General features: G+C 39.7%; 1 protein-coding gene across 2 annotated transcripts in view; it reads right to left on the bottom strand.

The window, feature by feature from the left end:
* Grm1 (glutamate metabotropic receptor 1) overlaps window positions 1-23,945 on the bottom strand; it is a 360,861-nt gene that overhangs the window by 22,086 nt on the left and 314,830 nt on the right. For both annotated transcript variants that reach the window (XM_059272378.1, XM_059272379.1), the window contains exons 6-7: window positions 22,549-22,675; window positions 7,396-8,326 (exon numbers count right to left, since the gene is read on the bottom strand). In XM_059272378.1, the coding sequence (XP_059128361.1) occupies window positions 7,396-8,326; window positions 22,549-22,675 (1,058 nt within the window). The remainder of the gene's footprint in view (window positions 1-7,395; window positions 8,327-22,548; window positions 22,676-23,945) is intronic.

The following is a 23,945-nucleotide window of genomic DNA, read 5'->3' as shown; positions in this document are numbered from 1 at the left end:
GCAAGAAAAAAAAAATGAATAAATAAGGCAATGATTTGTGATGACTCCAATTTGCTGCCCTTGGTACGAAGCAGATTGCATCTATCCTCATCTTCCTGGGGTCACGCATGCTCCTTGCTCTTGAACCAGCGGCCACTCTGGATGATCTCCCATTGTAGCATCCTCCTCCACATGCAGGGTACTTAGTGAAAGTGTTCCTGAATGTTATCTCTTCTACTTTACTCTTTCCTCATGTCATAGCTTCTCTAGCATCTGCTTTAAATGTTTTGACAATTGGACTTCAATTCCATATCTCTTGTTGAGACCCTTATTTTGATGGCCAAACTTAAATTTCTAAGTAGCCCATGGGCACCTCCCCTTGGGTGCTTTTACCGTATCTTCAACCAGTAACTCTGAAGTCCAACTTATCAATGTCTCTCTATCTCACTGCAGGCCATGAGTTTCCTCATAACTGTGTGTTTCTTATCACCCAGGGCCAAACTGAGACAGCCACATTCAACTTTTACTTCCTTAGTTCATCTCCCTTAACTATTTTTCTGGTTCAAATGGATGAAACTCAGAAAGAAAAATGCAATACCTTTGATTCAAATTTCATTACAGTGGTATAATTAAAGACTTTTACCTTTAAGACTTAAAAAAATTGACATTGAAACTCTGTTACCTAATATTTCTATAGTTAACCTTGTCCCATAAAGCTTATAAGTGATCCTGACATTCCACAGAAACCTTTACTGCACTTTGTGGTTAATAGAAAAGGTATCTAATATTGCATTAAAAATTGGACTCTAGCTGTAGTTTGTCTTCTTTCTGTCACTCTAAGTTTCTTCTTTCTCTCCACCCTCACACCATTCCATGTGCTTCATCTTTATCAGATTCCATGCTATGGCCCAGCAGTAAATGAACACAGCATACTCTTCACTTATGTTATTTTCTACATGTGAAATAATCTCACTGTAGAGTGATTTGTTCTGCTGAAGAAATTCATGAAAGTGAAGTCCAAGTTACAATACTGTTTAAAAGTCTTTCCAAACTTTCTTCAGATATTACAACATAGGAAGACAGTCTTTCGTGCCTGGTCTCTTAAAATATCATGCAGATCCTTTCTCATGACACATGACACCCCATATTGACTTATATTTGTGTCTCCTTTATTATACTACAAGAGTGCCTTGCCCTTATCTGTTGACTCTGAATAGTCTCTAACATAATATCAAATACTTAAATGTTTCTAAGTTAACAGTTGAAACAATAATTGATTACATAAATGATAGAATCAATAGTATACCCTGCTGAGTAAATGTTCTTATCAAGTAGTAAAATTCTATGACAAATACTTCAATAAAACTATCTGTTTATTATAAAATAAATTTAAAAATTACAGTAATGTTAAAAACTATATATTGTATGATTTAGGGGAAGAGATGTAGTGTGTAAGAGGTCTTTGCACACAAATAAGTACTGGAGAAGCCAGAAAAGTTAAACACACAGGCTTGTCTCTTCAATGGAAGGAGATGTTTGTCTTTGTTTCTCCTGGAATGTTGGGAAAGGATGTAGTTTACAGCCTGGTGATCATTTGGTATCTGTAGGGCCAAGCTTCACCCCTGTCCTCCAGAATATTATTTTTGTTTATCCCAGACTTTCCCCCACTAAATCTTCAGTATTTCTTCTAGGCCATAAAACCTATCCTTATGAGTGACATCACTTGTACTTTACAACAGCCTAAGTAAATTCTATGTTGTCTTAGTGCCAGACCAATCCTGACTCCCATGGGCATTATGTTTACCTCAGTCATTCTCCTTAGATCCTAAATCTTTTTTTTGTTTGTTTGTTTTTGTTTTTGTTTTTCGAGACAGGGTTTCTCTGTGTAGCTTTGCGTCTTTCCTGGGACTCACTTGGTAGTCCAGGCTGGCCTCGAACTCACAGAGATCCGCCTGGCTCTGCCTCCCGAGTGCTAGGATTAAAGGCGTGCGCCACCACCACCCGGCTAGATCCTAAATCTTGAATACTGCTTCGGAGTCAACAGTACCCACTGTTATAAAAGAAGCCAGATCACTTTATAAAGAATTTCAATTTAAACATGTTTTAAGCTTTGTTATACTCAGGGGACTGAGTTAATTGCCATCAGAAAACTTTTTTCCAAAATTGTGCTATGGTTATATATGGCTAAAATAAATGACCTGCGGTCAGACTCCAGAAGTCTGTCCCAGCACTAGCTAACTAAATTGGGCTGAACCGAGTTTCATTCTCACCTCACCAGGATCGTTTTCCTGTTAGCCTGGTGCTTGTAGGGACTCCCACAAAAATAATCTCAGAATATCAAGACCCTTTCTCATAAGCCACAATAGGACATGTGTTCTTCTGGGAGCAGAGGCGCTTCTACCATTTCATTCTGATGTCTGTTGACTCACTGCCAGCTTTCTTTCCACAGTCAAAGTAGGACAAAGAAACCAAACGCTGACCCAGGGGATAATGACTAAAGTGAAGGCTTAATGACCTATTCCTGAAGACAAATAAGATCCTAGTAGGGAGCTATTTAATTTTCGTTTCTGTTGCTGTGATAAAATAACCCCGACAAAAGCAGCTCAGAGGTGAAAGGGTTAATTTCAGCTCTCAGTTCCAGGTTACAGCTCATGATAGCACAGAGGTCAGGGATGCAGGAGCTTTAGAGCGTTGGTCACATTTGAAGCAGAATGTCGTGAATGCATGTATGCTTTTACTCCTCATGCAGGGCCTAGTCCATAAAATGGTGCTGTCCACACTCAAGAGTGGGTTATCCCACCTCAATTATCTCAGTCAAGAAAATCTTTCACAGCCCAGCCCAATTAAGACAACACCTCATTTTGGCTCTCTTCCAGGGAGATTTTACATTATGTCAAATTGTCAATCAAAATTAATCATTACAAGAGTGTGTAGAGGGATAGTCTCATAGTACTAATCCATGCAGTGCTTCAGTTGACTCTTGAATTCAGAATTAAGCAAAACCCCCAAAACCATGTAAATGCTTAGGAAACATTGCAGTAGCATAGTAATCAGCTCATATAAGAAAGTTTGCATTAATATTACTCATATATCAACTCCATACTTTCTTGTGGTTATAGTTCACTTTTATGCCCAGTTATGAAGGCAGAAGCTCAGAGGAGTGTTATGTAACATTTCAGCTCCATGAACTACCAAACTGACCTTCATTTTATCTTAAGTCAGTGTGCTAGCTAGTTTTATATTAACTTGACACAAAATATAGTCATCAGAGAGGAAGAAGCCTCCATTGAGAAAATGCCTTTAAAAAAACGGGCTGTAGGCAAGCCTGTAGGGCATTTTCTTAATTAGGGATTGATGGGAGAGGGCCCATGCTAGTGTTGGTGGGACCACCCCTGGGCTGGTGGTCCTGGGTTCTATAAGAAAGCAGGCTGAGCAAGCCATAGGGAGCAAGCCAGTAAGCAGCACCCTCCATGGCCTCCAGGTTCCTGACCTGCTTGAATTCCTGCCCTGACTTACTCCAATGGTGATTGGCAGTGAGTAAACCAAATAAACCCTTTCCTCCTTAAGTGACTACTTTACCACAATCGTAACCCTACCTACGACAGTTTGCTCACTTCAGTTTATTTAGAAAATAACTGGAAATGCTAGCTTGACAGTGCTATTAGCGTAATTGTCTTTAAATAAGCATGCCATGTACCTAGTAGTTTTACTCTTTTAGTTACGTCAAATCATTTTTGCTTTAAGAGGAAATCATACCTAATTTGTGTTTAAATAATGACTTCCTTATGAAGTACACTGCCAAAAAGGAGAAAATTTCTGATATCTTTGTATTAGCTCAGAACTACATATTTTCTGATTAAATAAGTCTGTAGGACACAGCTAAGGAAAGTAGAGCTATAAAAGGTAAATGCACTTTGGCTGGCCTTTTAAAGTTAGGCTATGCCTCAAAGCTTGTAACAAAAATAAAAATAAAAAAGACATGTGACTGAAGAGCTAAACCCAAATCCTAAATGTATTGGTTAAGCCCCTCCCAAGTTTTCTCCCAGAAAATAATGCATAGCAAGCATTCAAAATGTCAGTTCTAGCAGACATCTTCCTATGACTAACATTAAAAGTATTTAAATAAACTTGGCAAAATCAGCCATGTGCCACGATCTCCCCTGTGTATTTGCAGGAACAGGCTGCTAACAGAATGTCTCTGGACTTGTGACCCCCCAAACAACTATAGACCAGGTGGAAGCTATTCATTATGGTGTCTGAACAGACTGCTGAACACCCTCAGTGCACCATAAATGTGGGAACTGTATGTCCAGAAGGGCAATAAACTCACTGGGTGACACATGAGCTAGAGTTTTCAACCCTTGGCTTTAGTGGCAAAACTCTGCCCATTTTTAATCTTGCTGCAGAATATATTAGATTGTTTATGGTTTTGTAACTTTGGAGACAAACCAAGGAAAAATGGCAATAAAAAAGGCAAAACCATAGGCACTGAGGTTATTGTTATGTTTTAAAATTACAATCTTGTGGGGAGTTGCAGCAGAAGCTAGAGGAGAATAAACGAGAAAACAGAATAATCAAATTATTGTTTTCCACAGAAACGTAGCCCCGGATACCCACTGTGGGTCAGCTCATTTGCATGGAACATATTGAAGAAGCGACAAATTGTACTAAGAAAGCTGTGAGTTATCATTATTAATTGGAACTAAATGTATCAACACAGTCCTTTGATAATTTATAACTAATAGTTAGTTTACTGGTGAAAGTAAGTCTTCCAGGACAACCAAGTCAGCTTAGATTATATGAAACTTTCCTTTGAATGAAAAATCCCAAACGAAGTTAATTTCTAAATTTATATTTGGGAAAGGAGTCTTCTCAGATTAAAGGGAAGGCAGTTTGGGTGTGGGAGTCTGGTCCAAACGTACAGTGGTTCTGGATGCTCAGGAAGTGCCAGGCATCACTCACATCATGTCCAAGAGCCCTTTTGCATCCCAGCAACAAGCATAAGACTCATTACTCACAGTTCTCTCGGACAGCATTCCCTTCCATCCACAGAAAAATCACATTCCTGGACCTCAGCACGAGACATCTCAATCCCATAGAGTCTCAGAATAATAACTTTGAGAGATGACGCACGACCAAAACTCATGAAACTTTCTTAAGAAATAAAACAAATGCAGAAACACAGAGCTAGATGGTAGATGAGAAGATGAAGTCTTTATGACTTACTGCCTGTGAACATTCCAGTTTAAAGTGCCCCCACCACGAGTATGTGTGTCTATGTATGTGCGTCTTTGTATACATGTGAGTGTGAGTGCGTTTGGCATGTGCACATGTGTGTATAAGGGGGTGCTCATGCCTGTGAGAGCATGTGGGGACCAGAAGAGCAGAGAAGGATGTTTGTCGTCCTTCTCTTGTACTCTAAACCATATACCCTTGTTGGAATCTCTTACTGAAGCTGGAGCTAGGCTGGCAGCCAGAAAGCCCTAACAATCCCCCTTTACTTACACCTTTCTCTATCCCCCACAGTGGATAGAGCCACTCCCTAGCTCCAAGGACGACTTCTTTCCTGGTGTTTTGCTTTCTCTCCCCTGGTAGTGAAATTGCTATGATGCTCTTTCACAGCTGTCTACTGGGGCTGATGATCTTCTTTTTTGCTCATGTAATGGACCTGTAGTTTTACTGTCATGCTAAGAACGACCTAGAAGTCGCAATTGATGGGACACTGGTTAGAAGGAAAATCATGACGAGGAGAAAAACATTACTAGGCACCTTTTATGATCAGCAGCTTATAAAGGACTTGACATGAGAAATCAGCATCAATTGTTGGCTTCATTCTAATGCTGCTAAGTGTTAGGGATGTTTTCAGTTGAATTAATGACTATGGATTTCAAAGATTTTTTTTCTCCCTAAATTCTGCATCAGGGCCACAGATTATGGTTTCTGTAAGATGTCCATGTGTAACTTTAAGAAATACAGAACTTAATGCATGAAGATTTTTAGATATATGTTAAGATAATAAATTTTACACCGATTCAAGACTCAGGCAAGAACAGGCTGAAGGGATTTACACTTAAAAGTTACATCAGTTTGTAGCAACTTCATTTCCTTAGCTATAGGGTGCTTGGGTGGGGAGTGGGGGTGGAGGGGTGGAGTGGCATCTGTCTCTCTTACCAGCTAGTTGACTTACATGGATGTAATAGTTATAAAATGCTATATATGGTGTAACTGTTGCTATTAACATTCATTTTTAAGAGCCATCTCAAAGAGCAAAGTTAACCCTGCTAATGGTGCATCCATGTCATTTTTGTTTGTTTATTTGTTTGTTTGATTGGTTGGTTTTTTGTTTATTTTGTTTGTTTTTGTTTGTTTGTTTTGAGACAGGGTATCTCTCTGTCACCCTGGCCACCCTGGACTTTACTCTTGAACAAGCTGGCCTCAAACACACATAGATCCACCTGCCTCTGCCCTCTGAGTGCTTAGATTAAAGGCATGTACCACCACTGTCCTACCCAAGACATTTTTTTAAAATTACAAATACTGCATGAAATGTGTTTTCATGAGTCTCAACAAGATAGTATGTACAAAATTTAATAGAATCAGGAAAAACATAGGAAAATATTTCTCATGGAAATTTTATTACCCAGGCTTAGTAGAATGTAAATCATTTGGACTTTGATGTTCACGTTTATGGCTCCTTATTTATGTTTTGATTTGTGACTAAAAAACTATTCTTGTCATGACCATGAAGAAGAGACACCCCAATTCATGTCTAGCATTGTGTAACATGTTCATTACAGTATGTGTTAAAGTTTAATAAATAAGAGATCTAGGATAAGGCAGATGCTTCAGGGACATCATAACAGGACATGCTTGATGCTCCAAATGCAATCCAATTTTGAAGTGGCACTCTCCCTAGGGTGCTTAGCATCTTATCCTTCACCCTGGCCAGATTGCAAAAACTGTGGTTTCAGAATAAAAATAAATCGGATGTCATCTTTGACCACGGTCTAAACTTTCACTTAGAACTAGTGTTCACATCTCTGACCCGGGACCAGACTGTATTTATTCTCCATAGATTGGGAACCTACATAACAGGAAAGACTTTCCTTACAGAATTGCAATTTGAGCCTCTAGAAAAAACAAAAACAAAAAACAAAAAACGATACACTTTGGTCAGCGCTGCTCCGTGATTCTTGCTGTTTTCAAAGCAATGAAAAACAAAGAGCCCTTTTACGTTTATATCCCTATTCCAACAGTGAGATTTGAAAATCTCAGAGGAAGTGAAGGAAAACAACTAAGTTTAGAGAAACAGAGAGAGGCTAAAAAAGGGAGGGAATCCGGTAGGAGGGGAGGGTGTGAGAGAGAAACAGAGAGACAGAGAGAGAGAGACTGAGAACCCCAGATCCGACAACTCACTTGGCATTTCCTGCCCCCGGCTTCTTTCTCCGGAAAATGTTGAGGAAAGTGTTGGAGCGGCAGGGCAGCTTGCCATCACCAACGTGCATGCGGACTACATCAGAGGTGGTGAAGGCACTGCGGACATTCCTCTCGGGCTTGGCAATAATGATGTACATCTTGGGAGTGAACATGCACCCCAGGGCCACCGTCACACTGAGGCTCACTGCGAAGCAGGTAGTGATGATCTTGTAGTTGCTCCCAAAGTAAATGGGCACGAAAGCCAGCCAGATGATGCAGGTAGTGTACATGGTGAAGGCGATGTATTTAGCCTCATTGAAGTTGGCGGGCACGTTGCGGGTCTTGAAGGCATAGTAGGTACAGCTCATGATGAGGAGTCCGTTGTAGCCCACCGGGGCCACTACACCCAGGTTGCTGGTATTGCAGATAAGGTAGACTTCCTTGATACTCGGGTAGGACAAAATGGGCATGGGAGGCTCCATGATGATCAAGGTCACCACTAGTGTCAGCTGGACACTAATCAGAATGGAGGCAATGATCACCTGGGCCCAAGCGCTCATGAACCTAGGTTTCCGGGTACAGATCTTCTTCTTGCTGCCGGCCAGGATGCGTGCAATGCGGTTGGTTTTGGTCACTAAAGCGGAGTAGCACATGGCGGAAGAGAGGCCGACCAGGAGGCGCTGGAGGTAGCAGGATGTGGTGGTAGGTTTGGCGATGAGGGTGAAAGGGCACACGTAGCCGAGGAAAATGCCAGCCAGAATGATATAGCAGAGCTCTCTGCTGGAGGATTTGACCACCGGTGTGTCTCGGTACAGCACGAAGATGAGGGTGACAAACAGAGTCACAAGGATGCCCAGGCAAGAAAAGGCGATGGCTATGATAGATTCTATGTCACTCCACTCCAGGTAACGGACAGGAATGGGCTCACAGCCTGCAAGGAGAAAAAATGATTTTTAATCTGAGTCTCGGATTTCTGTGGAGCAATTGCGCCTGTGCTTGCCCGCTCCTGGAGTCACAGCTATAGCCACGTGGTTTGTGCTGTTAGGTAATTCCTCCACGTTACTCAGAGACACTCCATTGCCTTTCCTGGATATCCATATCTCCAAACTTAATCTCATTACAACCTGATGGGACCTACGTGAACTTGTAAAGTATCTTTTCCTTCAGCCCCAGCACTGTAAACGGTCGTCACTGCATTGGTGAAATTTAATTCTACGGTTTTTTAAAAAGAAAGAAAGTAAAAATAACATGGGGATAACCAAATGGAATATGCTAATAAGAAAGAAACTAAGAATTATTTTTGTTTTATGCAGCCTTTCTCCATAAGCACATAGGGATCATAGACAAATTTTAGCAGATATATATATATATATATATGTATATATATATATATATAATATATATATATAAAATTTGAATTTTGTAGAAAAATTCACATTCTCTTGTTTACCACACATTTTTGTATTACTTAAACTCCCATGTATGCTCCAAGTCTGGCAGTTGGGGCCTTGAGTTAATAGAATGAAAGCTGTCTCCACTTATCTCTGTGGGTATTGTGTTTCTAAGGAATTTCTCAGGAGACAATTCCTTCTCAACAGTCTGTGTTTGGTCTAGACTAGTATTTTCCCAAACTGTAATGTTGGAATTATTTAATGAATCTAGAGAAAGAGTCTCTGTTCTATAGCCCTACGAGAGGACCCCACACACACCACACAAGGGACCAGAAGAGCCAATTTTACCTCTGTTCAGACCTTCAGCACCAACCCACCTCAGTGGACATGCTTTTGCCCACCAACCACTGAGTGTTAGCCCTCACTTCTGATGATCCGGGAAACATTCACATCAACACAGGCATGTCAATCAATCAACTGCCCTCTCACGTGAATACCTACTTCTACAGATGTTGTCAACCAGTTTATGCTCTGGAAGCACATCAATCTCTAAACCTCACACACCTCTCTAAACATCCACAGAACATGTGCGTGTCATCTGCTCAGGGGAAATTTATCTCTCAGGGGTAGCCACCTCTTGTAGTATGTAGTCAGCAGGAAATTTATTTTCTATCTTTCCATTTTTCTAATTCACATATAGTTGGTTCTGAATATCCACGAGGAATTGGCTCCTTTCCCAAATTGATATCAAATCTTGGAGATGCTCAAGTCCTTTGTCTGGGACATTTGTGTAGAACTATTTGGTTGTAGTACCTGCCAGTGGTACCAAATATGTGGATACTCTAGTCCTTTACTGAGGTGGGCATATTTCTATGTAACCTGCAGACACCCCTATATGTGCTTTAGATCATGTCTAGACTGCTTATAATACCCAATGCACTATAAATGTTATGTAAGTAGTTATTGTGCTATATTGTTTAAGAAATAATAAGGAAAATGCCTGTATATGTTGATGATACATTTAACCACTGTAGTCCTATAGAACTGACACCTGTACCCATTATAGAGCTAACAGTATACTAGTCACAATGAAATGTCTTTGCCTCATGCTTTCTCTCCAGAGAATGTGGGATGAAGGATGTGGAGTTGACAGACAAGGATGACTGGCTCACTATCTTTGGGTTTTCCACTTTTTATGTTTTTAGAAATTGCATCAAAATCACTTTGAAGATTTTCATTTAACCAAATATCGGAGGTGACCAATAGGTTAACTCACTGAGGCTTTTCCCTGTCTTATGTTCATCAAATTTCTTGACCCCTCAAGGACCAACTTGAAGGGTCAAGCTGCCATGTTCACATACTGCATGTGAGTCAGACCCAACAGTGTTCTAAATAGGAAATTTTTCTTCTAAGATTTTATTATTGTTTTTATTTCATATTCCTAGAATACGTAATTGTGTGTCTTTGTATAAGATCTAAATTTAGGTGTTCAAATAAAGCATATATATATATATATATATATATATATATATATATGGCACACCATTTTATAATTAGACATAGAATTCTTAAGAGACAACAAACACTGCTATACAATTACACACTTTATAAAATAACATTCTATATATCTGCTTACTTCTCTGCTGTGTTCATTGCCTTTGCTATTGTTTATTTACATCTATAGTCTTATTGCATGTGTTTTTTGAGTGGGGTGTCTTGTTTTGATTTGTAGTTTTTTTCTCTGTTGAATTATAGGGAAGTTTGCTTATCAAAACCATATGGAGACATGTATGTGGGAGACAGCATGACCTAAGGCATCCCTGGGTACTAAAGTTTAGAAATTATTAAGCTAGTGACCAGCATAAGTGTCATATATGGTGGCTTACATCTGTAACTTCAGTACCTGAGAGGCAGAAACAAGAGGCTTGTTCTTAGTTCAAGTCCAACTTAAACTCCAGAGTAGGAAGGAAAGAAGAAACCAAATGCCTAAAAGTCAAGAAGAAAAAGTATCCTAGTTCCATCTAATGATTTTTACTCCACCAATTAGAGTTCTCTCTTCAAACTCTTAAGAGGAGCAGTTGTTTAAACTATTTCATCTTAATGAAACATTAGATACCTTGGATTAGCAAGGTCATTTAGATAGGAAAAACAACCCTTTGTCCCAACATATAACTAGTACTTCAAGACTGTTGGTATGAGAATATCTTTTTCCTTTCTGGGGCAAAACCCTATAAATTTAGTAGATGTGATCAGTTTTAGTTAAGATGTACTGTAGTTCCTAAACATGGCCAAATCAGAACTGTCCTAGACATGAAAATACTGACACATTATATGTAATTCTAGAAATAGCTATTACCCCAGAATCCTTGTAGAAAACAGACTACACAGAAACAAAGACCAAAACTTTGCATACAAATGTAGACCATCACAGGACCTAGATTCTCAAGAGTACTCTTCAGATGAAAAGGCTACACTCTACTCTAGGCAAATCGGCAACATAGGTACATATAGAGCTAATGCCCACTTCAGTACGAGGCTTCTAAAAAGGTCTCTAGTAATTGTGACCCTTGATATTTATGTCCTTATGCAACCCCTGATCTTCAATATGAACATTGTCTGTGACTTGCTTCTAATTCACAGGATATAGGAAAGTTTATGGGCTGTCACTTCTAGTATTATATTACATAAGATGGCAACTTCTGTCTTGCTAGCCAACATTCCTGCTGACCAGAGTAAGCCAACCTCTCATATTATTGTGGTCCATATGACAAAGAACTGAGGATATATTTTACACAACCACATATACAATATGAAGATCTTCATCCCAATAGCCTATGGGATTCATGTCCTGAAAACAACCACAGACAAAAGTTCAGAAGTGTAACTTTCTCCTAACATCATGTTAAACATTATTCCTAGCCTTGTGAAAGATGGCCCCCAAAGCAGAGAACCAATTAAAACTGTGCCCAGGTTCCCAACCCACAGAACCTGAGAGATGATAACTAAATATGCTGCTTTAAGTTACTAGATTGATTTGTTATATAACAAGAGACAATTACCTCACATACTAAGCCCAGTTCCTTAACTCAGTAGCCAACACTTACATGCTTGCCTTAATATAATTACATTCATAAACCAAATTGGTCCAAGTGTCTTTCACTCTTGTGCTGTATCATGCAGTTTAATGTATTCATATATATTAAATTCCTTTTACTATCAAAAATTGCCCAAAGTTTTCTGCTACTTAATTAATTAATTACAAATTATTACTACTCTCCTTCCCATTTTTCTGCCCTGTGATATTCACAACAGAGTAACTTTAAAAATCTTAATTGATGAAGCAGAATCTCAGGGTTATGTTTACCTCAAGAAACATTCCTACTCACAACAGGAACTTGAAGTACTAGACCTTGGCTTGCTGTCTTTCTATGTGTGCTATATTAAAAATAAAAAGGGAATCTTTTAGGGTTGATGAACAATAAGAAGTCTAGTCCATGCTATAAACATTGTGTCTCAATCTAAGTTTTTATAGTAACTGAAATTTGGCATCATCTGTGGTCTACAGCGTTGCTAAAATAAAAAGGAGGGAGATATCCACTAATGGCTGGTATACTTCAGAATAATTCTTTTATTCTTATTCAACATTCATAGAAACTATTTGAGATAGAACAGAGGATCAAACCTAGGACTCTTGCATCCCCATCAAGTACTCTACCATTAAGCTACATCCAGCCCCAGAAACATTTCTTTTGAGTCCTTAAGTAGAATCTAAAAATAAACAGTAATATCAGTTGATTTCTTAATGTTACCTAAAATAACAGCTGTCATAAAAGTTGATTCATAGTAAAGAAAATATTATGAAAACATGAATACTATAAAGTGTGTTAGAAAGGTATTTTTCATAGATAATCATGTGATATGAAAAGAATATTCTGATAAAAAGTCCCTACCAAGAATCTCACATAAAACAAAATCATTTTTTCATAATAGGAAATCCATGGAAAAGCTTAAAGATTCAGTCACAGATCCACAAAAAGGAGCAAGAATACATTCTTGAAAAAAATCTCAGAGTGATTATGTAAGATTCATAGTTGTGGAATATTACTTTAATTAGCCAAAGATATATTTCATTTGTTTTTGCTGCATTTGTTTAATTATGTGAAGATGTGTTGCTGTTTCACCTTGCCTGCCTAAGGCACCTGATTGGTCTAATAAAAGCTGAACAGCCAATAGCTAGGCAGTAGAGGGATAGATGGGGCTGGCAGGCAGAAAGAATAAGTAGGAGGAGGAATTTAGGCTTGAGAAAGGAAGAGAAGAGAGAACAGAGGAGAAAGAGAGGGAGACACCCAGGGCCAGCCAGCCAGACACGGAATAGGACATACAGAATGAAAGAAAGGTAAAAAGCCTCAAGTCAAAACACAGATGAAGAGAAACAGGCTAAAATAAATTATAAGAGCTAGTTGGACAAGCATAAAATAAGGCTGAGCATTCAAAACTAGTAATAAATCCCTGTGTCATGATTTGGGAGCTTGTTGGTGGCCCAAAAGGAAGCCTGATATAATATTCCCTGTTAATATGATAAAATCCTTATGATGGTAAAAATATGATTAACTTTTTGTATTTCTTAGCTAGAACATTCTGATTTATGATTCAATGGTATGAGGAAACATTCATCACAATGGTTACTCATGAATTTATACTTCACAACACTGTCTTCATCATTCTCAACCCTCTGGGAAGTAAGCTGGAACCTTAACATTACTGGATATTTAACTGATTCACAAATTTTAAAAACCCAGCCATGGAAAGCCTAGAAGCAAAATGCCCATCTTGGTAAGTTTCTACACCAAAATCCCCAGAGAAAACTACACTGTAAGATTATTGATAGTGGTACCAATGTTAGGGGGTAACCAACTGCTCTCTGATTGGATTTGAGACAAGCTCTGCAGTACACAATCCATGTCTGATACTGTGATAATGTCAAAAACACATGGCTGGGCAAGGCAAAGTCTCTGGAGGGGATCATGTTGCTATTGCTCAGCTAAATTGACATAGTGTCAAACCACCATCTAAATATTTATGCCTGTACCTATAGACGGGTACGAGTCTCAGCCTTGACAGCAGTGAATGAGGAGACTCAAGGTGCTGAGAATAAGCGACAGTTGAAGACTCAGCCCTAAAGAAGACATTTATAAAACCCCTACTAAGGTTTAGTGAATGTGGTAGAAAAGAGGGCGGGAAGAATTCAGGAGTCAGGAGACACAGAGAAGAGCTATGAAATGCCCTCTTGGAGCCATGATGGAGCTATTGCAAACGTGAACACACAAGCCAGCCATGGCTACCTGCACTGGGCCTGCACAAGACTGACCTTTTCAGCAGCTAGTCACAGGAGGTGAGGCTCATGGGGGCCTACCTTCTCAGCTGATATCTTGGCTTACTGGAAGAGGGAGAATTATGGTCTAAACTGGATACCCACTCCAACCTGGCTCCAATGAATAGTTCTAAACCCATAGCCATACACACAGCTCTGGTAAAGCTTAATGAATCACAAAACAAGCAAACAGGATAAAGCACAGGGACAAATAGCCAAACAAATGGAAACACATGAACTATGAACCAATGGATGAGGGGCCCCCAACTGGATCAGGCCCTCTGAATAGGTGTGACAGTTGATTGGCTTGATCTGTTTGGGAGGCATCCAGGCAGTGGGACTGGGTCCTGTGCTCAGTGCATGAGTCGGCTGTTTGAAACCTGGGGCTTATGCAGGGATGCTTGGCTTGGCCTGGGAGGAGGGGACTGGACTTGCCTGGACTGAATCTACCAGGTCGATCTCAGTCTTTGGGGGAGGCTTTGCCCTGGAGGAGGTGGGAATGAGGGGTGGACTGGGGGGAAGGGGAGGGGAGCAGGAGGGGGGAGAACAAGGGAATCTGTGGTTGATATGTAGAATTAAATTATATTGTAAAATAAAATATATATAAAAAAACAAAACAAGCAAACAAAAAATAATGTGAGGAGATTCGTAGGAGGGTGTACAGGGCCAGGAAGGAGATGAGAGAAGAAGAGAGTCATTAGACTGCATTATATGCATGTATGAAACTGTCAAAGAACAACTTTAACACAATTTCTAAAGATTTTTGTGTATGTCACATTTTGTATACTCTGCTTATTCATATAAAGTTTTCTTTACTGATTTGAAGTTATGCAAATATGACTCTCTATTGTTACTGTTTCTCTTACCCGTAATAGGATTTTGGTACTAAGGCTTTTCTAGTCAGTCGGCATCTCTAATTCAATAACTTAATGATAGCCAGCAATTTTGTTAGCTCAGATCATTTGAGAAACGATACGCAGGCAAGCCACACTCACTTTTCTAATACATTTCACATAGGCAAGCAAAGATTGCATGAGTTCACATATCTGAAAAAATTCAGCTCACAAAATAGTTTCATGTAATGTTTTCATTTAAAAGCAAAATGCATACTGCAGCCAAAGACAGACAGCATGTCAGCACTACCACATCAAGAGAGATCCAGGTGCAAGCTCTTATTCATCCACAGATACATTCCGTCCCGAGTGTGCACTGCTGAGATCTGTCTAATGAACGACAGTTTGGGACAGCTCGAGGCAGAGAGATCAGCCAGCCCTTTCTCTGATGGGTTTCACTGGCTGTCACCAGGGAAATTTCAAAGTTTGCATCTTACAAATCCCAGCTCATGTAACGTCGTCAAAAGTCAAAGACGAATAGGGTCGTCTCCACAAGAGGCCATAAAATTGTCCAAATCGACCTGCACAACTATCCTGAATAATGCACTGCATACATTTAAAGGAAAATGTCTTTGTCCTAGCAGAAGACCAGATATTCTTGTGCAGTAATAGGGGGCAGTTTATCATAAAAAAAAAAAATCCCTAAGCACAGGCTTGCCACTCTACTATGATCACTTTTCCTACCAGCAAGATGCTAGACTCTTCATATGAGGAAAGTCGGGCTCTTGAATGTCAAGCCCCAGTGTCCTGGAGATTAGGAATAATTGGTGCCTTGAATAGGGCTCTTAAAGATTGGCATCTCCCCCCACCCATGTTTTACTTTCGCCTGTTTCAGACATCTTAAATTTGAGAAGCGTTAGATTTGCCATCTTGAGGAAATTGACTCTAATGTCCAAGTCAGTCATACACGTAATGTTAGTGAGATTATGTTCCTGTTCTGAGGCATCAAAGTTGTGAAAATCCTGGGTGAAGGCATCTCAAGGCTGGAAGATGGGCTGTCTCCCAAAGTGGATGGCATTGTAATGATCCACACATACTTGACCACCACTTGCAAAAGAAGACTTATAAAGAGTTGTTTGGACAATGTCCAGAGCTCTGAAAATGGGCAGCTTGGCAAATGTCCATGGCCAGTCATTCAGAAAACCAGAGGCATTATACAAGTTAGCCTTCAAGCAGGCTACAGATTACTCAGCAACCTCAGGCAAGTGGTAATAATTCTAATCCAAGGACCAGAGGCCATTTTTCATCTGTGAACCAGATATTTCGTAGTTTATAATGTCCAAATGCATTAGGAGGCTAAAATGGAATATCATATTTCTTTCTAAGTAGGTCAAGTCATATTTAACATGGATCAAGAAATAGAGGTGATAATTATTTTACCCTAATTATCTTTGGGGAATTCATAACATTTATAACACTATGTCATGGTAACACTACCAAAATGCTTTCCTCAATGTATTTCTGTAATATCAGTTACCTACAAAGTAAATTTCTACTTATAATTCAATGTACAGCTTAAACATTCATTCTATGAAGCCTTTTTTCTTCCAAGAAACAAAAATTGCTTCTTGCCCTGTGTTTATATGACACAGTGCACAGGGTCATGTTGTGGAATTTAGTTCACTGTTTACATATCTATTCTCATATGATGTTTCTTATGTGATTGTCTCAGTTTCTTCAAAAATCTCTGGGTACAAAATGGTTGGTAAAGTATATTGGAGAATTAAATAAATAGATAATAGTGTGGAGACTGTGGTGATTGCCACAATGGAGAAAATAACTAAAGTTAGTTAATGTTTCTGCTTTTAAATGACAAATTCAGTACAGACTGCCTTTTTGAGGGGACCTTATACTATTTGATATTTTAGAACAAATAAGCATTATTGCATCACTTTTAATTGGTCCATGAATTATTAGATCACTGTCAAGTCCTATATCATCATGGGAAAGAATCATGTTTATGAACCATAAGTATTGAAGCATGAAATTTATGTACAGAATTAAAATGTAATACCCCAGAAGAAAGTACAAAGAGCCCAATAGCTTCCAAATGCACTTCCTCTGAGAATTCACCAATGTCTTCTTAAATCCAGAAAAAAAAAAACATGCAATGAAAATTTAAGTCATTTATAAGTATTCGCTTTCACTAATGAGAATCTCGGCCATCTATGTAGACAATAGCTACCTTTAAGGGTGATTTCAGTGTATTTTTACAAATCTTATCTTCAGCAATAGCCATCATTTCTCAGAGGAAAACCATTTTTTCACTTTAACAGAAATTTTATATTAAAAAAAGACACATTCATCAAAACAAAACACCCACTAAAAGGCACTGTCTTTACACTTCAAAATATTTCTACTGGTTTTTGGTATTCTCTCCCAGTGGGGTTTTTTCTTTTCACGACCACTGCTACCATAGCAACCCAAAAAACACATTGCTATGTGCTGTGCCCTTGCTCTGTGCTTGACCTGGCACCAAGTAAGTGACAAATGGGATCTAATTTTCTGCTCATGCTTGAAATTAATAGAAATACTGAAACAATCGGTGTCATTAACACGTACGTATAAATAAGTATGAGAGATGTGTTTTCTGAAGATATTGAGAATAATATTTGCAAAAAAAGTCTGTATATATATTGAGAAAGGAGCTGGCTGGTAGAGAGAGGGGCAGCATGAGCTGCTACATGGCTCAACTCCTTTGAATGTGAAGGTAACCTTTAAATGTGCACCGTAGGTCACATTTAACACAGTCAGTCTTTAGAAAAGCAGTTGTACTGGTGTTCATCTAATTTATGGTCATGGAGACTTCTTCCCTGCTTTGTCAAGATGAAGTCCTAATTAATAGGAAGAGTCATTCGACAATAGGTAGATAATACACTCACAGTGGGAGAATCCAAAGAATTAAATATGTGACTGAGTTCCATTGTGACAGCTGGGAGGGGTGGTATACCCCTGTAATCCCAGAACTCACGTGGGAGGCTGAGGTGGGAGGATCTTTATTTTAAGGCCAGCCTGGGCTATGTAGTCAGAGATCTACAAGGGAAGTACAATGTGATTTGGTCTCAAAGAACTATCAGAAAGTATCACAACATACTAGACCTTCCTTTTTTAATGTACGTATTAAATTTCAGTTAGTGTGTGTGTGTGTGTGTCTGTGTGTCTGTGTGTCTGTGTGTGTGTCTGTGTCTGTGTGTCTGTGTCTGTGTCTGTGTGTGTGTCTGTGTCTGTGTGTCTGTGCATGTGTGCATTCATATACACCATGAGGTACAGGTGAAGGTTGGAAGACAACTTGCAGAAGTCTTTTCTTTCCTTAGTGTGAGTCCCAGGGATTGAACTCAGGCCAGCAGGTTTTGCAGCAGTCACCTTAACCTACTGAGGCACCTTGGCAGCCCTTTAAAATGCATTTTAAGGTTTAAATAGAAGTTCGTTTTCATGTGAAAATAGAACAGTAGAAAAGGTTGGGGGAAGCTTAAAAGAATGCAAGAAGAAAAACAGCTCTTGTCTCTCAAAGCTAGAATGTCTGACTTCTAAGAACAACCCAAGAAATGCTTCTGCACTTGATTCTTTTCTGGTCAGCTGAGATCTCACTCAAATAGCTCAAAGAGGAGAATGACTGCTAGGTCAGCTCGAGCTCTCAAACACAATGGCTCTTTGAGGGACCTACTTGTCAGAGAAAAGAGGCTGTGCAGGAATTACCAGCTGTAGAAGAGAAGAAAACTGGAGAGAGACATGTCAATGACAGGGAAGGCCTGAGTCCAAAAGAAGACTGGAAAACAATTTGTAAGCCATCCAGTGCATCCAACCTGGGGCAGTGGGGCAGGGATGGGTGTAGGTGGACACAGCAGAGAGATACATGGATTCGCAAGGTAGCTTTTCTATCGACAACTGCATTAATCCTCTAATTCTCTAAATTGAACATACACAGATTATAACACAGCTATTATGTCCCAGGCAACAGGCTCTGAGCCTGAGGGCAGTATTTCTCAATGGGTAGGATAAGAAGTAGTTCTTCAAGCACGGATGCAGCTTAATTATTTTTATCCGACAAATGATAAAGTAGAGATTCAGAGTTGACAAGTGATTAGGCTAAGCTTTGACCCTAAGTTGGTGAGAGAAAAAAGACTCAAGGTTTACTTGTATGCTCTGTATATCCAGGTGGGTAGTATGATACTAGTCCCTCACCCTTGGGGCTTTCTCTTCCCTTTCTTACTGTTTCCAATGTTGCACATTAGCTTCTTAAATGGATATTATCTGCCTTGTCCATTTCTGCTTTTGATGTCAATGCTTTGGAGAAATTGTCCAAAAATTCTTAGCCTGCACCAACCAGCATGTTGAAGTGTTTCCTCACCTGTGCTTTCTTCTAGAAGTTTCATTATATAAGATCTTACACTTAGGATCCACTTTGGGTTATTTCCACTCAAAATGAGTGATAAAGTCAAGCTTCAATCTTTTCAGCACCGGTTAGTAAAAAGTCATCCTCTCTTTAATGTGTATTCTTTAATTTTTTTCCTTTTTTAAGCCACCTATAAAAGAGGCTCAGTACTCTCTTGACCTAGAAAGCCTTAAAAACATCATTCAAAACCAATATTCACATTCACCTTAAGGACATCCATGAAACTAGGCCATGAGGGTATGTATCTCAAAAGAAAGCAAATATTTGAAAGATGTCCCTTTAAAGGAGCAATGTGAATTGCTCCATCTGTTTAATGTATAGTCAGTGGGTATGCTCAGGCCAGAGTTCAGGGCTGGACACAGGATCAATGGCTCTCAAAACTACTCTGATTCCAGCTGCACATACTTAAATATGCTGAGTAATACTGAACTGGAGTTTGGATGTAGGTTCTCTAGTCCTTGAACTTATCCAGGTGAAGAAAGCACCCAGGATGTGCTGCTGAACATAAGAAGCACGTGGTGGACTATAACCCGTGCATCAGCTCTCCCCTGCTACCCTGAGATGATTCTCACTGAACAGGAGGAACACATTGTTCCTAAGCCAGAAATGGAGGCTTCGAAGAAGAAAAGGACATCTGGGAAGACACCAGAGAAGCAGAAACTTAGTGCACCAGATTAAGCACCGCATAAAATAAGTGCAAATAAAAGTTATAAAACCATCCTTTTATAATTCTATGTCTCTTTGATCAAAATGTCCTTAATTTTTCTCTTATTTTCTTTCATCTCGTCTCCTTCCTCAACCCCCTCCTTTGATATAGTGTTGTGTGTGTGTGCCCTGCTGCATCTAACTAAGTTTGCCTGCATGAGCATGGGCATTTACCGTATCCTAATATACTGGGTCTCACTCTAGCAGGACAGAGTGAGAGTCTGAAGATGGGTGTTTGCTGGACAACTTTTAGATGTATGAGAACTTTCAAGTTAGCTTTCAGCTTAGAGAATTAAGAAAAAAAAAGAAGCAAGTGTGAGTGTGGTTAATGTGGTCGGTACCCTCAAAAATAACATATTCCAGCCAGGCAGTGGTGGTGCACACCTTTGATCCCAGCAATCGGGAGGCAGAGGCAGGCTGATTTCTGAGTTCGAGGCCAGCCCGGTCTACAAAGTGAGTTCCAGGACAGTTAGGGCTATACAGAGAAACCCTGCCTCAAAAACCCAAGAAAAAAAAGTACCATATTCCGATCTAGCAAAAATACCATATTCCCATCTAATTTTCTTTCTTTGCAAAGGGTCTTCACACTGGGTGATTTCCGATCCTCATTTAGATTTGACTCTAACAAGGCTAACATTTCACAAGGTTGTGCCATTTAAGTATAATTTTAGCTGTATGACCTAGTTCTACTGGTCTAACCATTTTAAAAACTATATCTGGAGAAAGCCAAGTGTTTTACTTTCACAGTTTTCTTTGGGTTCAAGAAAAAAGCAATCAACCAGCATCATCATCACCTTTTCTGAAGACTTTCAAAGGCATCCAGGGAGTCTTGGGATCCGGGGTGTCTTGACCTTGTGCATATGGCTTTGTGCCTCTAGGTTTCTTCTACTCTCTCTGAGATGAAGGGTTAGTGTAGCAAGTCTATATTTATTCACAGGCCAAGGTTACTAGAACTCTAGACTTTAAATTTATGTGAAGTATTTTTGAAATGTTTCTCTCCTGTGAGTTTATACCAGTGGCTATGAAAAACAAAATTTGTGTATATGAATATTGCTTTTGGGAAACTTACATAACATATATACTGATATCATGATCAGTACATCCCAGCTCCATTGATTCCACTCCAAAATAGTTTCTTACATCCGATTACTACCCTTCCTTCTCTCTTAGTTGCTCTAATCTACAACCTTTGAAACACCTCATTGAGACCAAAGTGGCCGTTCCCTCATGGCTGTTTCCAGTCTTGTCTGCATTCCACACAGCTCTCAGATCCATCTATCTGCAAAGAGGTATCATGATGTCATTCTCTACCTCAAAACCCTCCAGTGGTTCTCCTGTGCTGAAAGCCAACAGCTAAGCACAGACCAGGGCTGGGAGAAATCCCAGCAACCACACCATCAGTATCCTACCCAGTCTCGCTTCTCAACACTTGTGGTGTCCATCAACCGAACCCATGAAATTATTCCCGGATTGGCCCGAGTCTGTTATAAACTCTCAGCTTTCCCGTGCTCCACTCGCTAGCATTCTTTTCATCTCGTTTGCCTAAGAACCTTTATATACTGTGTAAGCATCTTTTTATATTAACTATTATGTTACATTTTCCTTCTATGTTTTCCCTGACAGATAATAAACAAAATAAAAGCTAAGATTGTAGCTAGGCCTGGTGGCTCACACAAGTAATCCCAGTATTTCAATATCTGGAAGACTGGATCAGGAAAACAGCCAAGAGAACAATGTCAAGATGGACACACATCACACACACACACACACACACACACACACACACACACACACACACGTATACAAAACAAAAGGCTAGGTTTGTGTTCCATTTATTTTTGTATCTTTAGGGATTGTAGTAGTAATTTCACACATACACACACCACACACACACACACACACACACACACACACACACACACACAGAGCAGATGTTCCAGAAATGGTAGGAATTATAAATTCAGAGGGCTTGAAATGCCTTCCAGTAAAATTTTAAAAAGAAAACATCTCTGTAGCAGAATATCCTACCACATATCAACTCACTTGTATTCAGATGGACATGCACTTTATTTTCAATGTAGGCCATGAAAATTTCAAGAGGCTTGTATGTGCTGTGGGGCACAAAGTGTGTACCCTCAGGCAGTGAGGAAAAGACAGGAGCTAATTGCTGAGTAATATCAGGAGGGTATGGTGGTGCACACCTTAATTTCAGCACTTAGGAGGCAGAGGCAGGCAGATCTCTGAGTTTGAGTCCAGCCTGGTCTACAGACTGAGTTCCAGGACAGTCAAGGCTACACAGAGAAACTCTGCCTTAAAAAACCAAACCAACCAACCAAGCAAACAAACAAACAAAAAAGGGCAATAATTAGGCACCAGACTTACAAGTGAGGCTGCTCCTACCTGTCAGCTCTGCGTTGGGCCACCACCCCAGGTCACAGGCTCTGCAGGTGAACTCATCTTGCACAAACTCATTTTCTTTGCAGGCTGTACAGATCCAGCAGCAGCTCACTTCTCCTTTCCGGATGACCTGCAAGACAGGAAAGTGTACATTGTTCTCTTGGCTATTCTCCTGGTCCAGCCTTCCAGATATTGAAATGCTGAGACTACAGATGTGAGCCATCAGGTCTAGCTACAATCTTAGCTTTTATTTTGCTTAAAATCTGTTAGGGAAGACATGGAAGGAAAATATAACATAACAATTAATATAGAAAGATACTTATACAGTACATGAAGGTTCTTAGGAAGGCGCTTGGAAGTTGGCACCCCGGACAATCTCCTGTTTCAGGTGAGGACTTGTCTTCACCATAATCTTGAAAAATCTCTTGCCTGATAAAGGAGCCTGAGGAAGGTTTGAAAACCCCATGATCTTAGAGATCAGGAGGGGACATCAACTCATTCCATCCTGAGTTTGGAAGCCTTTTTGTAGCACTATTATACAATGAATCGACTACATTCTTTTTGTGGCATTATTAAGAAATAAGAATTTAAACTAGGCATGCTGGCACACACCTTTAATCCCAACACTCGGGAGGCAGAAGCAGGTGGATATCTATGAGCTTAAACCAGCCTGGTCTATAGTGCAAGTTCCAGGACAATCAGAGCTACATAGTGAGACCCTGTAACAATATTAAACAAAAATATAACTTTTTCCTTATTTATGTTAACATTTATTAGTTGCTTTTAAAAATAAAAAAAAGATGATATATTTTTCCCTGAAAAAGTTGTTTTTTGGTTTTTTTTTTTATCCTTTAAATTTATTGCAACAGTGCCATGGGAAGATGGAGACAGACCAAGAAATGTGGCTGGCTATCTCATAGGTTTGTCCCATGCTTTTTCATTTTGTATATTTCAGATAGTTTTCTCTTGATGTGGATGAGTGACTGGACCTAGAGCTAGGCTTCTTAGGCCAAGATGTCAGAAACAGTATCATGTGACGTTCATCCTGATAATGTGTTAGGTTATCCAAATTTCCCACAGTGTCTAAGGAGTGTGGACCAGATGCGGGCATGATGCTCATGAAGGCACAAGATGCTGCATTTCCTCTCTCCCTCTTTCATTAGTTTCCGGACCTTGTCAGGCAGGCAGTTTGTTACAGTCAAGTTTTCTCCCCTTTGGACCTTGTCTTTGGTGGGGAGTATCCAACCTTTTGACACTGTGATATTATCTTTCATCTAAAAATGTATTGGGCCACATTCACAGCTATCTTAGGAGGGATGGGCTGCAGGTGGGACATATTTGCTATAGAGCACATCTAGAATGGTCTGTTTTAGGAACTGTTCAGTCTCATTAATAAATTC

The sequence above is a fragment of the Peromyscus eremicus genome, chromosome 8b (genome assembly GCF_949786415.1).
Source record: "Peromyscus eremicus chromosome 8b, PerEre_H2_v1, whole genome shotgun sequence".
Taxonomy (NCBI): domain Eukaryota; kingdom Metazoa; phylum Chordata; class Mammalia; order Rodentia; family Cricetidae; genus Peromyscus; species Peromyscus eremicus.
This window is presented reverse-complemented; position numbering and strand designations above follow the sequence as displayed.